This window comes from Sinocyclocheilus grahami, unplaced genomic scaffold, assembly GCF_001515645.1.
Source record: "Sinocyclocheilus grahami isolate Dianchi unplaced genomic scaffold, SAMN03320097.WGS_v1.1 scaffold599.1, whole genome shotgun sequence".
NCBI classification, from domain to species: Eukaryota; Metazoa; Chordata; class Actinopteri; order Cypriniformes; family Cyprinidae; genus Sinocyclocheilus; species Sinocyclocheilus grahami.
In genome coordinates, this window is record NW_015505778.1 from 567506 (window position 1) to 582047 (window position 14542).

Below are 14542 nucleotides of genomic sequence, written 5' to 3' on the forward strand. Positions count from 1 at the left end.
TAAAATATTCTAATTGAAATGTCACTTTTTGTGATTACTGAGATTGATAAGGACTCAGAAAATATGTAGGCCTAAATTTATTCCGACTGTATGAAAGTTTTTTACCCTAAAATATCAGTTTCAAATTATTCTGAGAAACAGGTACGATTTCAATAATTAACTGAATGTGTTTTAAATACACAACCAGCTTTATGTATAATCAATAATTTCTTGCAATCTCATATATGTTGACTAACTCAGTAATTTCCACCATATTTTAAACATGCTCATATATTTTAAATGTTTAAATTAAACTGATTCTACGATGTGATGATGCTGAAGCTATTTCAACACATACATTAAAATATGAATATTTAAATCAAATCAAATGGAAGCAAATAGTTAATAATAAGCTTTGGACTGAAATAAGTCTTAGACCACCTGTTTCATTAATTACATTAGTTACATTTATTAGTTCATGTTTATGTTCAAGCTGTGTAGTCCAAATGGATAGGGATTTTTTTTATGCAGTTCAAATGCTTATTTCTTAAATTTAGGCCTAAATATTTTTGAGAGGTATACGAAAATAAAATAAGGTCATGTCCTATGCATATTAATTCTGATGCTATAAAAAGGTTTGTATGAAATTAAATGAGGTCAACACTCCTCAATTTGACCTGGAATCCCACAGCAGTCGCTCAGTGTTGTGGAGGTGAAGGGCATCAGGTCCAGGGAAATCTCCATCTCTCCCTCCTGCTGCTCTAGGGCGGGCAGCAGCACGTTCCTCTGGATACGAGACGAATCGGACACGACCGAAACCTTGTCAAAAGGTAAGTCCACGTGCTCGCCATGACCTGGGACCAGAACCAGGCACTGGGGGTTGGAAGCGCCTTGCGCGTCCTTGTGGAGCTGAGTGGTGTCGTGATGGTAGGACACCAGCTCGTTGGTGAAGTTCACTGTCTCCACAGCAGAAGATGCGCAGAGTCGATTGCAACCCAGAATAGTGGTGAAGGCTTTGCGGAAATCCGCGTTGAACGCGTAGATGACCGGGTTGAGCGATGAATTGGCCCATCCGAACCACACGAAGATGTTAAAAGTGGTGCTGCTCACGCACAGAGAGTCTCCAAGAGTGTCCAGGTCACAGAACGGCACGATGCAGTTGAGGACGAAAAAGGGCAGCCAGCAGAACACAAACACCCCCATGATGATGGAAAGCGTTTTTAACACCTTAGTTTCTTTCTTAAACGTGGTTTTCAGCGACTGCTCGCTCGCGCAGTCGTGCATGTGCCCGGCCGCCCTCTCCAAAGTGGAGATCCTCCGGATCTGCGTTTGCGCGATCCGGTAGATCCGCGTATATGTTCCTATCATGATTATAACAGGGATGTAAAAGCTTATTAGTGAAGATGCAATAGCATAAGTCCTGTTTAAAGTCGCAGTGCAGTCCTCCGAACTGAAAGTGAGGTTTAAGGACGCGTTATGATCCTCAGCCCTGTGCCAGTTCAGTCTGACCGGAATGAAAGAGATCAGGACGGAAAGTGTCCACGCCATCCCGATCATTATAAACGCTATCCTCTGGGTCATTTTACGCTCGTAACGGAACGGGCTTGAGATGGCCCAGTATCTGTCCAAACTGATGATGCACAGGTTGAGTATAGACGCCGTTGAGCACATGATATCAAAAGCTATCCAAGTGTCACAAAAGCTCCCGAAGAGCCAGCAGCCGGCCACCTCAGAGACAGCCTTCCACGGCATGACCAGAACAGCCACGAAGAGATCCGAAACTGCTAGGGATATGACGAAGAAATTAGTGACTTTGGATCGGAGGTGTCTGAATTTGATGACAGCGGCGCACACCAGCGTGTTCCCCAGCAGCGTGGAGAGGATGAGCGCGCAGAGAGCGCAGCCCGTCAGCGCGCGGACACCCACACCGGAGCTGTCTCTTTCAGCACCATCGCTCTCCATGGGGCTTCCTCTGGACCCAGATCTGATAGATCATATTCAAGTGGCTCCTCACGTCACAGTTTCTCCGTTTTCCAGTGAAGCTCTTTTCCGAAAGGTCTCGATGTCTTCTTTCTGCAAAGTGCCACCGTTCTCCGCGTAAGAGGGAATAAAGGGGCAGCGCTCTCTCTGCTGGAAATGTTGAGTCTGCCACAGAGAGAGAGAGAGAGAGAGAGAGAGAGAGAGAGAGAAGTACGACATAACTGAGAGTGAGTGCGCTCACTGAGTTAATGAAAATTCTAAAAGAAATAGAAAGCATCTCTACCTCAATTACAACATGGTTCTATCTATCTATCTATCTATCTATCTATCTATCTATCTATCTATCTATCTGTCTATCTATCTATCTATCTATCTATCTATCTATCTATCTATCTATCTATCTATCTATCTGTCTATCTATCTGTCTGTCTGTCTGTCTGTCTGTCTGTCTGTGTATCTATCTATCTTATGGAAAATGGCTCGTTGTAGCTATTCCTCAACTATAAGTCGCTTTGGATAAAAGTGTCTGCCAAATGAATAAATCTATCTATCTATAGATCAATCTAAAATTCTGTGCTCCAAACTCAAATTGATCATTGTATTTTTGTAGTTGTAGTGTGAACAAATGAACACAATGACATCACATTAGAATACATCAAGTGAAAGTAGATTTTATAAATGTCAAGCAAGCTGTCGCACGGTTTATATAGTTCATAATAGATATAATAGTTCATTTGTGTATTTTAGCTTTTACAAGTTTGCTTTTTCATGAGTTATTTTGTGTTTCACAATAGCTTTTTGCATAAACACTATGTTGCAGTAAATGTTTTTCATATATATATATATATATATATATATATATATATATATATATTTTTTTTTTTTTTTTTTTTTTTTACTTTAAAAAAGTTATTTTTATAACATTAAAAAAATCATTGGTCCTTGTAATTGATCTTTAAATTGTATTTATTTATTTACTTTCTCCTACTGTCTTTCCTTTAATGTTTTTGAAACAGATGCTAATTTTCTTATTTATTCCTTATATTTTTTTTTTTTCTTTTTTAATAATTTTTTTTTTTGTCTTAAATGAAAAATTACTAGTTTCGACCTGCTGTGAACAGATGTATTTGTATGTGCAATTTAAAGTTGAGAAGCACAATTGAATGTGAGATTAACAAATAATTCTGCAGTTGTGCAATCATTTGATCTGCGCGTGTCTACTGTGTCTGTGCAGTACATTATTTCTATGTGCAGCCTGCGTCATCTAAATGCATGTAGTTGAATATGTCCAGCAGGGGGCGCGTGGATTCTCCTCTCAGTAACGCGTCGAAGGACGTCACTGGAATTTCAAGATGGCTTCGGATCGCGTTCAGGATACGCTCAGCTGCCGGTCTGAAACGGGAAAGCGTTGATGGTCTGTTAACTCACGATATTTGCGTACTCTTAATATTTACCCTGTTAATATGTCGGAGGACGGTCTGAATATGTGTCATGATGAAAGAAGAGCGGAGTACAACACTGAACTGCAGCGCTTCGGCTGTCAAACCACAAGAGATGGAAAAGACTGAGGATGAGCCTGAACATACATGTTTCCATCATATGAGAGCTAGCAACAATCCTCACTGGATAATTTAAGAGTACAGTAGAGGTCATTTGTGCCGCTCTCAGGAATTGGGCTGCGGCCGATGGGTATGTACAGGATGTACTTGCTGATATATTATAATGCGTTTTGACAGTAACGCATAATCTGTGTCTCAAACTTTGAGCTGGCTGCTTAGACAGCATTTATAGGCTTTTTACACGCGTTGAATGTTCTGAATTTAATTTTTATTCAGACGCGCCTGGCATGCCTCAAAATGCTGAATCAAACGTTCCGAACTTGATGATGCTCGCTTCATCTAAAGCTGAATCGAATGTTGGATTCAAACGCTACAAACCTGACCAAAATACTACATCGAATGTTTGGTAATGTTCCAAACGCGGTTATGATGCCCTAAAAGTAACGTTAAATAGAATATTCTTAAATATTGGATGTACCAATTCAACGTTATAAATGAATAAATGCAACAAAATGTTGAATTATATTTTCCAATAGTGCTGGGCGGTATGACCAAAAATTTATATCACGGTATTTTTCAAAATTATACCGGTTTCACGGTATATCACGGTTTCTTTTTTTCATGCATGACCGGGTGTCAACCATATTTTCTACTGATTGAGAGGAAATACTGCAGTATATTGACTTAGAATGCCCTATTTTACTGTCATGATGAGTGAATATTGTCAAAAAATACCACACTAAATAGTGACTAAACACTAGGGATGCACGATATATCGGCCACCATATCGGTATCAGCCGATAAATGATCATTTTTCCTGTTATCGGTATCGGCCTGATAAGAAAATTTGGCCGATATCTTAAAGCCGATAAATAATGCATTATTTCCTTCAGAGACACTTCAGATGCGCTATGCAGTTGTTTTGGCTATATTACTTTTTTGTCTCATGCAGCGCACTGCGCATCTGAGTAACAAACTAAAAAAAACAACAGACAAAAAAAGTGCATGTGATATTAACAGACGAACTACGCTCATATTTATAATTCCAAACAATCAGTAAGCAACAGGTGCTAGGAAACGCTGTTTTGTACTCATTTATTGACGAGTCGGCTGCGGTGCTTCTCTGCCGCTCACTGCACAGAACAGACGCCGAGAGAGGCGACACTTCTCCGGGAAAGTCAGACCTCGCGCTCACGGGACAGCACTGGCGAAATCTTCTAACTGAACCATAGCTAAGGTTTATACAATAAAGTCACTTGGTTTGTCAGTATGAATGTTCTATGGAAAAAAGCCGCTAAAAGGGTCTGAAAGTTGCTAAATCTAGTGCTAAAGTCGCGCTCGTGTGTGTGAGACGCGGGAGCTGATGGCAGGGGGCGCTGGATATTTGTGGAGGTCAATGTGGGTATTGTGGATGAGTTCTTCGGTGTCATTACGTTCTATTAGTTCTACAGCTTCAGTTTCAGTTTTAACGCTTAGTAACTAGGGCTGTGTATCACCAGCAAAGTCACGATACGATACGTATCATGATACAGAAGCCACGATACGTATCACGATACATGACTGCACTGAATTTCACCTCAGCAGAATTTAGTAAAACAGCTGTTTATTAAGCACTGCTTACTATAGTGCCATTTCTAACTATTGGCAGAGCAGCCAGTTGACCTCTGCATTATGAAGGGCCTCCATAACTGTACCACAGTACAATATTGCATTCTGTAGTTTCACCTGTGAAGCTGATGGTGGAGTCATCTTCCTCTGGAGGCAGGGGTGCCGAGGAAGGCATACCACCTCCACGCATCGCAGATGTTATAGACAGGCAGGAGAGCATAATGCAAGGCATGTTCTCCCATACTGGAACATTGCAGGGAGAGAAAGGCCAATTGCAGAGCATCCAGGACCACGACGTTCCAGAGCCATGTGATAAGACCACTACCCAGCCATGTGGCACTAAGCTCCCAAATGGACATGGAGGCCACAGTGCACATAAATTGACTGAGTGGGACGATCCTAACTCATCTCTTCCTGCAGGAAGCTACTTGAATTCAGAGGGCGATCATGTGATTGCAAATGGAGAGCTCTCAGCAGGCTCTAGAGGTGGTGCTTTGGATGCTATTTCTTCTGTGCTACCACCTCAAGATGCAGCTGTAGACAGAACCACCAGCTCGGAAGACTATTTAAATGCCCAAAATGCAGTGTTTAATGACACCAGAAGTTGTTCTGAAGGCGACCCATCTTTGGATAGGAACTCTTCAGCCAGTCGGCATTCTGTAGTTTCACCTGTGAAGCTGATGGTGGAGTCATCTTCCTCTGGAGGCAGGGGTGCCGAGGAAGGCATACCACCTCCACGCATCGCAGATGTTATAGACAGGCAGGAGAGCATAATGCAAGGCATGTTCTCCCATACTGGAACATCGCAGGGAGAGAAAGGCCAATTGCAGAGCATCCAGGACCACGACGTTCCAGAGTCATGTGATAAGACCACTACCCAGCCATGTGGCACTAAGCTCCCAAATGGACATGGAGGCCACAGTGCACATAAATTGACTGAGTGGGACGATCCTAACTCATCTCTTCCTGCAGGAAGCTACTTCAATTCAGAGGGCGATCATGTGATTGCAAATGGAGAGCTCTCAGCAGGCTCTAGAGGTGGTGCTTTGGATGCTATTTCTTCTGTGCTACCACCTCAAGATGCAGCTGTAGACAGAACCACCAGCTCGGAAGACTATTTAAATGCCCAAAATGCAGTGTTTAATGACACCAGAAGTTGTTCTGAAGGCGACCCATCTTTGGATAGGAACTCTTCAGCCAGTCTGTCAACTCCGAAACACTCTCTCAGGACGTTTTCCTCTAGCACTTTCCTCAACACTGACTCTGCTCGTCTCAGTCGGTATGATGATGAGACCTTTTCCACATCAGATAGACCTGATGACTCGATCTTCACGGACGTGAGTCTGAAACCCAGGAACACTTATGAGATCAGTCGGCGTCAGAGTGCTCCAGACAACATCCCTGGTGTGTTAAGTGTTGCTGTCGCAGATCTGACTCTCAGTCAAAGGAAACAGGGCATCTCTGAGATCTTCAACAGGTATTATCATGCTATGCAATTTTGCTTTATAAAAAAAATATTGCTTTAGCTAAATATGAGAAACATAATTCACAGGTACATATTATATTGTGGCTATCAGAAAGAAAATTAGATGATGTAAGAGTTAATGACAAGAGAGTTTATGATAAAGAAACAAAAAAAATGGCATGCCCGTGTATTAATGTCATTGTATATGGTTTATAAAAGTTGTATATATCAAGAAAAGTTAAAAAGTGATAACTTTTTCTTTACACCATGAATACACATCTTAATAGTGCCCCTATTATGCCATTTTTAAGATTCCTAATATTGTTTTGGGAGTCTCCTACAATAGGTTCACATGCATGCAAGATCAAAAAGCGCTTTTGTTTTCTCAAAATATTCATTTGATATCACCTCATTTTCCAATGATTCTCAAACGATTTGTTCAAAGCAGTTCTAAGATTGAGTCTCTCTAAACCCCTCCTTCCCCTGAGCCTACTCTGCTCTGATTGGTCAGATGGCCCAGTCTGTTGTGATTGGTCTACTGCGTAGAGCGCGTGTCGTACACGATACGCCCATTGCCATAGTTGCGTATTTTGAACACTCGATAGAAAATATAAACATCTGTAAACATAATTTATCATACTTACAGGTTGTGATTCAGTGGAGCCAGCTGATCCAAATAAAGTGGGTACTGAGCTCATCTGTCAAGAGCAAGTGTTTAAACAAAACAGAATAAAGTTAATAATAACTATAATATAAATTTTTTTATTTTTATGTTTGTACTGTTCATTTAAAGGGATATTTTGCTCAACAATTAAAATTGTGTGATATACTAATTGTCGTTATTCTAATTCTTTTATTTTAAATATATGTAATATATATATATATATATATTACTATTATTATTATTTTTTTTAAATACAAAGAGATTTTAATAAGCTGTTTTTCATGCAACAAAAGTGGTTGATAATTTATATTTCCAAACTTTAAAAGGAGATAAAAGTGCCATAGAAGTACTCGCCTTTTGTAATCTATTAAATCAACATCCACTTTGACTTTTATTATTATTATTATTATTATTATTATTCGATTTTTCATGGAACAAGGAAAATAATATGACAAGGCGTAAGTAAATGATGATACTAATATTGAATTATTTTTAGCTGGATTATGCCTTTAAATTGTCAGTGTATTATGGTTCAACAAAGAAACTTCTCAAAAGATATTTCTCTTCAAGAATTCAATCCCCTTTTTCAGCACGTAACACTTCAAAAGTAAACAGGTTTTGACAGATTCTGTCTCCTTCCGGTTACTGAGCTGACTGGCTCAGATTTAAACTATGAATTTCCTCATATTTTACAATGCTTGTTAAAGCTCATGCTGTTGAGCCAAAAGAACTGGCTTGTGCACTTGCAGTTATTTTTGTGCATTGTCAGTGCAGAGTTTTCAGGTTTTGACAGATGCTCTGTGATGATATCTTTGGCAGAAGTCTGTTCTCCAGAAAGCAGAGGGAGGCCCACAGTGCACCAGGATGGAAACTGTTTGGAAAGGTCCCACTGAGAGAGAGTCCTCCCAAAGACTCCAAAATCATTCAGCAGGTCTGTTCACACCTAATTCAGATTGAGAGTATCTATAAAACTGTTTTATCAGTATTTTAAATAGCTGTTTGTTGTTTTTCTTTTTCGCTTCTGTGACCATGAAATCAAAATTTACCCTCTTGATAATTTTGCAATTGCTTGAAAGTGTATTAGTCTTTACATTTGTATTAAATTCATTTAGCTGATCTTTACAGTGCTTTTTTAGTAGGACTTATGTAGGGCTGTCACGATTCGTCGATTTTATTAGACTATTCGATTTTTTAAAATCCTCGACTTCATTTTGCTCGCGTCGACTAACCGGCAAAATACCGGAAGTGGCGCATTTCACGGACGAGAATCCATAAAACACATTATTAGACTGTTTCCCAAGGCTGCATGATATATTAAACTCATTTAAAAATCATAATTAAGCATAATTGTGAATTCACAAACGCTACGATTTAATTAAATAATTTTATGCGATGCTGTTCTAATACAGTATATGCGCTTTCATTATTTACATGCGTGTAGGTTAAGTACGTGCGTCACACAGCGGCTCCGTTCACAGTAGTTCCACAGGAACTGTTATCATTTACATGTGTGGAGCGTCTCAAACTCCATCTGTGCATGTTGTTGTGAGTGGGTTTATTATAACGTTCATCTGGGAACGCAACATGCGCCATTTCATCAGATTTGTAAGGTAAATACATCGCGGTTTCAAAATAAAAGCTCAAACCCTCACTCTGAGTTTACACGTTTTGATGTCCACATATTCATTTAATTACAGTGGCTATAGCATTTCTGTCCTAAAGAAATTGCCAAATATTAAAGATTAAGTGGACATTTGAATTAAATGGTGCTTGGTCAATATTAAAAAAGGATTAGATCGCACAGCAATGTGTAAAAACAATAATCAGGCCATTGGTGCCCTCTGCAAGCCTTTGTTGTAATGTGTAATGTACATTAGCTCTATTGTTTATAATACATTATGTACTTTAACAGTTTTGTTCAATAAAACCATATGATTTCTTGCTTTTGATACTTTATTTTAACTAATTATTATTGCCTCATTGCTATTATATATGTATTTTCAGTAATTTTAAAGGCTATTGTTCACTTACATCTATTTTTATTACCACAAAAAAAATTATTATAATTATAGGGCCCTATGAAATCAGATTTATTTCCAAATTCAGTTTTTTTCCATTTGAATTTTTCTATACTCTGTTTTAATGGTTAAATTAAATTGTATTAATCAAAAAGCCTGTCTAATTAATTGAGTTTTACAGTTTTATTTTTACCAAATTCTGTTTTCCATTATTTTCTGGATTTCATTTTAATGGTTCCATTAAATTTTAATAATCAAAAGCATCTCCAATTAATTGATTTTATAAAAAAAAAGAAAAAAAAAAGTTTTTTTTTCAGAAATACTGCACATTTACGTTTTTCTCCTAAATAAATTCTGGTAAATAACAATTCTGGTAAGTACCTTTAAAAGGTGTTTTTTGATTATACATTTTATTATTAGTAGACTAGAACGTGGATATGTTGTCATTCTTACACTATAATACTGAACTTTGATTTCAGTGATTTGGACTATGAGATGGACACTTGCTTCTGCACTCTATATTGCACTTTACTGTTGCTTTAAAAAAAAGGAATTCATAGACATTTGGATTTCATTTGGTTTAATAAAATATTCTTAAGTAAAATAGTTGTTGTTTTTTGTGCGGGAAATTAATCGTTTAGATTAATCGATAAATTAGTCGGTAGATTAATCGAAATAAAAATAGTCGTTAGTGGCAGCCCTAGACTTAAGTGCATCTTTATATATAATTTCATAATTCTATTTTCTTTGGAAAAATAGTGAATAAAGTGTACTGCTGAAAATGCCATGAAAATATATTTAAATATATTTGTAATTACTGTGATGATGAAGTTGCAATTTAGTTATTTAAAATATATTAACTTTTAAATGTAATATTGAATAACACACTACAGTACAGTTAAATTTATAGAATGTTAGTCAACACATCAAGACTATTAAAACAATGACTTAAAATGTACTTCAATGTAAAGCATTTAATTTGACATTATTACAAAGTGCACATTTTGGAAGTGTACTTAAAGTCGGCATGAAACGGAGGTTGCGATTATCTTTTCTTCTCTACTGTGACGTATATCCGAGTGAAACGGAATCTGAAATGAGAGGGCGGGACTTGATTTCGTTCTTCGGGAATTGATTGGATCGTTGGAAGTTGGGGCGTTGCTAACAAAATGGAGGCAGATCTGAATGCCAGTTTGCAGTTAGTGGTGGGGGACACCCAAGCATGAATAAATGTTTTATTTAAGGATGACGATGACGATCAACGGCACAAAACATGCCTAAACGGCGCGCACGCAGAAAGAGAGAGAGACAGAGAGAGAGAGAGACTGCCTGAATGACTGAACACGCGCGTCCTCCATCAGGTTAAGTCATATTCATGAAAAAAATTAGTTTGCGATGTCCTAAGAGTAATGTTGCCATAATATCCTAATATTTTTTCAATGTTTAGGGGTAACGTACTCCCTCATGGCTGGTGTCAGTGCTATAAAGTGAAGCATCAGCTTCAGCTTTTCCCTGTCGTTTATCCCAGCGTTTACCCCTCACGTCACTAGCTCCGCCCTTGCGCCATAGCTCGTGACCGGAAGAGAAGAGGAGTCGTTTTGAGGGGGAGGGGAGGTTAACGTTTTTGATTAAAGATTACGAGGGCACATGAATTAAAAAAAAAAATAATGAAGTGCACGGATAAATTATTTATAATAAACACTACAGTATTCCATTAAAAATAAGAATTTTCATTTTTTATTTCATGGTGACTATAAGTGTGTTCAGGAAAGTGTACTGTCTTTCATTATGGTTAAGTGGCCTTTTATTTAAATAATATGCACATTTAATCCAATTAAGCATGCTTGTTTTTCATAAGGGCTGCTATATATTAATATGAACCATATTTAAATGGAAATAGTGTTGTTTATGAGACAAGCATGATCCAAAAAGAGTGATTCAAATCAAACCGCCTACTGAAGAAAACATCTGTGGCACCTTGCACATATTCTAACAAATTTTACCTTAGTGGATGGAAAATTTACCATCAAAAGTTTTTCTAGCTTAATATTAGAAGTTTATAGAATTTTGGCTTTTTTGTCTCCAAAAACTCCACTGGGTGGAGAAACTGATAAATAATTCCATTGTCATTGAAAAAACATATATTTTATTTATTTATAAAAACATATTTTTTGTAATGCATGTATTTTTAAGAAGAAAAAATTGTTTCAAGGGTAAGAAATAAAACAATATTAATAATATTTTATTTATAAAATGCCTTTCCCAAGCTCAAGGTCACTGTACAAAGAAAAAAATAGTATGAAGACATAGGTTAAAAATGTTCATACATATACATAAGCAAACAACAAAAATAATAGCAAACTAAATAAAAAAACACTAGATAGGTGAGCTGAAAAAACTGTGAGAATAGATAGGTCTGTAGACTAGGGCTGTCAAAATGGCTGAAAAACTCAATTCGAATTTTGTACTTAAATATTATCAAAATTCGAATTATATTCGAATTTAAAATGCATAATTTCAGTTAGGGTGAATAAAAGCGTTTGGATTCTCTCCTGAGGCCACAAGAGGGCGCATCGAGCAAAATATTACTAATGCACGTTTCTTCAAACCATAAGAGAACATGACTATCTGTGAAAAAATGTGCATAACGTTTAAAATAATGTTTATAAACCAATTATAATTAATTAAGTTGCTTAAACAACTATAAACAAAACAGCATAATGTATGTATTCATAGTTTAATACGAAGGGAACGAAAGACAATCACACAGAGTAAATTTTTTCATTTAAAAACACGTGTAGCAGTGGGATGGGGAAAAATCCCCGCCATAAAGTCTCGAGATATGTTTTTTCAAAGTTGAACTTGCGTTAATTTTACATGGCTTTCTAAACATGCGGCTCTTTTGTGCGAGACACGAGTGCAACGGTAATAGATGTCCCTCTAGAAAATGCACGAAATATGCGTTCTGTGTGAACGGCTTGGTTTCAGTTTTGACGTAAACAACATCATCTCCGCATTGATGTTCTCTTTTCCCGCAATATTTTTAATGAGCAACGCAGCACCGCCACATCTAGTGGCTTCAACTGGATAGACTTAACAAAAACATTATAATGCAATGACACTTGCATCGTCATCGCATCTCGTGCGCCTCTGATAAGGCTGCCTCCTTAACGCACACCTAAAATTCGAATGCAACGATTTTGCATTCAAATGTGGATTTTAATTTTAATTTCGACGAATATTCGAAAAAAAAAAAATTTTTGACAGCCCTACTGTAGACCGCTTTTGAAAGGTTCGGGGGGAAAAGTTATTTTTGGACTCTGGAAAAAAACTGTTAAACGGTTCTGCCTTTGGTGCTGTCTAATCTCACCAGACCCCTTTATACAAGTTTCACTTCTGTCGTTTAGGCAAACTACACGACAATACCTTTAAGTTCTCTGAGAGACTGTGTTAGTCTGTGTGCTGAGGCCTGGTCTTCTGTTTGGGTGGCAGCTAGAGTAGGAACTGGGCTGGATCGAGCTCGGCTGCAGTGTGTGGAGTCCAGCTGGCTTCATTTCCATTCAGGATATTAGTCTGTCTGTGTGTTTTTATGAGAAAGCCCGAGAAGGTCGTTGATAGGTTAGCGCATGTTTTAGGGAGTAGAAATGCACATGTCCAATGTTTTTATTTAATGCACGGCCTCACGCTATCTCTGCCCCGCTTATATTCTGTCACGCACACATGGTTCTCTACACGTTCTCATAGATTACTAACAGCCAAACTCCTCATTTCCTTCTGTTTATTGATTTAAACAACACACAAATAAGAAGAAAAACGGATCAAGTCAGAATAAAGCCCATTCAGTAAACAGCAAATCTTGCTGTCACGATTTATCCACCACTAAATCATGTCAGCATAAACGCCGCAAGCACTTTTACCAATGAAACCAGTCAAGTCAGCACAGTTTTGAAGGCCAGGCCATTATTTCTTATCCTCGGGATCTGGTTTATGTACTGTATTTCTCGCATTTTGCTCTCTCTTCAGGAAAGTAACCCAGGCAATCTCACATCTGTATCTACGCCCAATCTCTTAAATTCAGGGGTATGATGTTTGGTTTCTAATTGAACTCTCCTTCATGTCTGTTCTGTGCACAGAGCGGTACGCCTTCACTTCCCATCGGTCATTTCAACCATTCTCACGTCACATGCCTGCTTGACTAGTGCTGTAACATTTGCTGTGTTGAAAGGATAGTGAAATCATTTACTCATCTTTATGTAGGGGTGTGCGATATTGACAAAAAATAATATCACGATATTTTCTGTGATTTTATCGATAGCGATAATCAGATGATATTTTGCTGAGTGTGTTGCGCTGGTACATTAAGGACTGCGGTGGACAGTTGACTCCTAAAGTTTTTGATATTCTTCATATTCTGTGTGGTGATCAGTTCACAGCATTGAGAGAAATTAATCTTGTCCAATAAGTTTAAATTGATTTTTACACTTTATGGGCATTTTTACCTTTATAAAGCCTTTTTTTTTTCTAAAAGTGTGCATTATCTTCAGATTATCATCAGGTTCTTACATTTAATCAATAAAGTCAAATACAATAAGACGTTTTGGCTGTTACAGTATCAACAAAATTCATCTTTGCAATGCAGAGGGAACACAGAAGCTATTTACGCACTGTTTAATGCAGCTCAGAGGGACATGAATGCATTTAACTTGCAGTTACAAATGCATGAATAATGTTTTGATATTTTAAACATAAAACGCTGAATACTGATTTTTGAAAACATTTAAAGGGGTCATGTGATGTTGCTGAAAAGAACATTATTTTGTGTATTTGGTGTAATGAAATGTGTTTATGCGGTTTAAAGTAAAAAAAACACATTATTTTCCACATACTGTACATTATTGTTTCTCCTCTATGCCCCGCCTTTCTGAAACACGTAGATTTTTACAAAGCTCATCGGTCTAAAAAGCGAGGTGTGCTGTGATTGGCCAGCTATCCAGTGCGTTGTGATTGGCCGAATACCTCAAGCGTGTGATGGAAATGTTATGCCTCTACCATACTGTGATGCCCTGTCCGGCCGGAGCTACAAGACAAAAACATTAAAACCCATTATAAACGAGGCATATGTTGCGTCCAGTGGGGACATAATTACGGATTATAATGACTTATACTGTCTTTTTACATTGCATCGCGCCGCGTAAACATAAAACTCTGTCTGCATTTGTGATCAGAGAAATAATGAACAACAAGTGCTACTCTACTGCCCAAAACTCGC

General features: G+C 37.9%; 2 protein-coding genes across 2 annotated transcripts in view; one reads left to right on the plus strand and one right to left on the minus strand.

The window, feature by feature from the left end:
• Window positions 1-636: 636 nt before the first annotated feature.
• Window positions 637-1941, minus strand: LOC107557345 (D(5)-like dopamine receptor). The gene has a single exon (XM_016240731.1). The coding sequence runs from the start codon at window positions 1939-1941 to the stop codon at window positions 637-639; it is 1305 nt and encodes a 434-aa protein (XP_016096217.1).
• Window positions 1942-5231: 3290 nt separating this feature from the next.
• Window positions 5232-14542, plus strand: part of LOC107557323 (TBC1 domain family member 12-like) — a 28941-nt gene continuing 19630 nt past the window's right edge. Inside the window, exons 1-3 of the mRNA XM_016240708.1 lie at window positions 5232-6603; window positions 8075-8186; window positions 13297-13353. Of these exons, the coding sequence (XP_016096194.1) occupies window positions 5255-6603; window positions 8075-8186; window positions 13297-13353 (1518 nt within the window). The 5' untranslated portion in view covers window positions 5232-5254. The remainder of the gene's footprint in view (window positions 6604-8074; window positions 8187-13296; window positions 13354-14542) is intronic.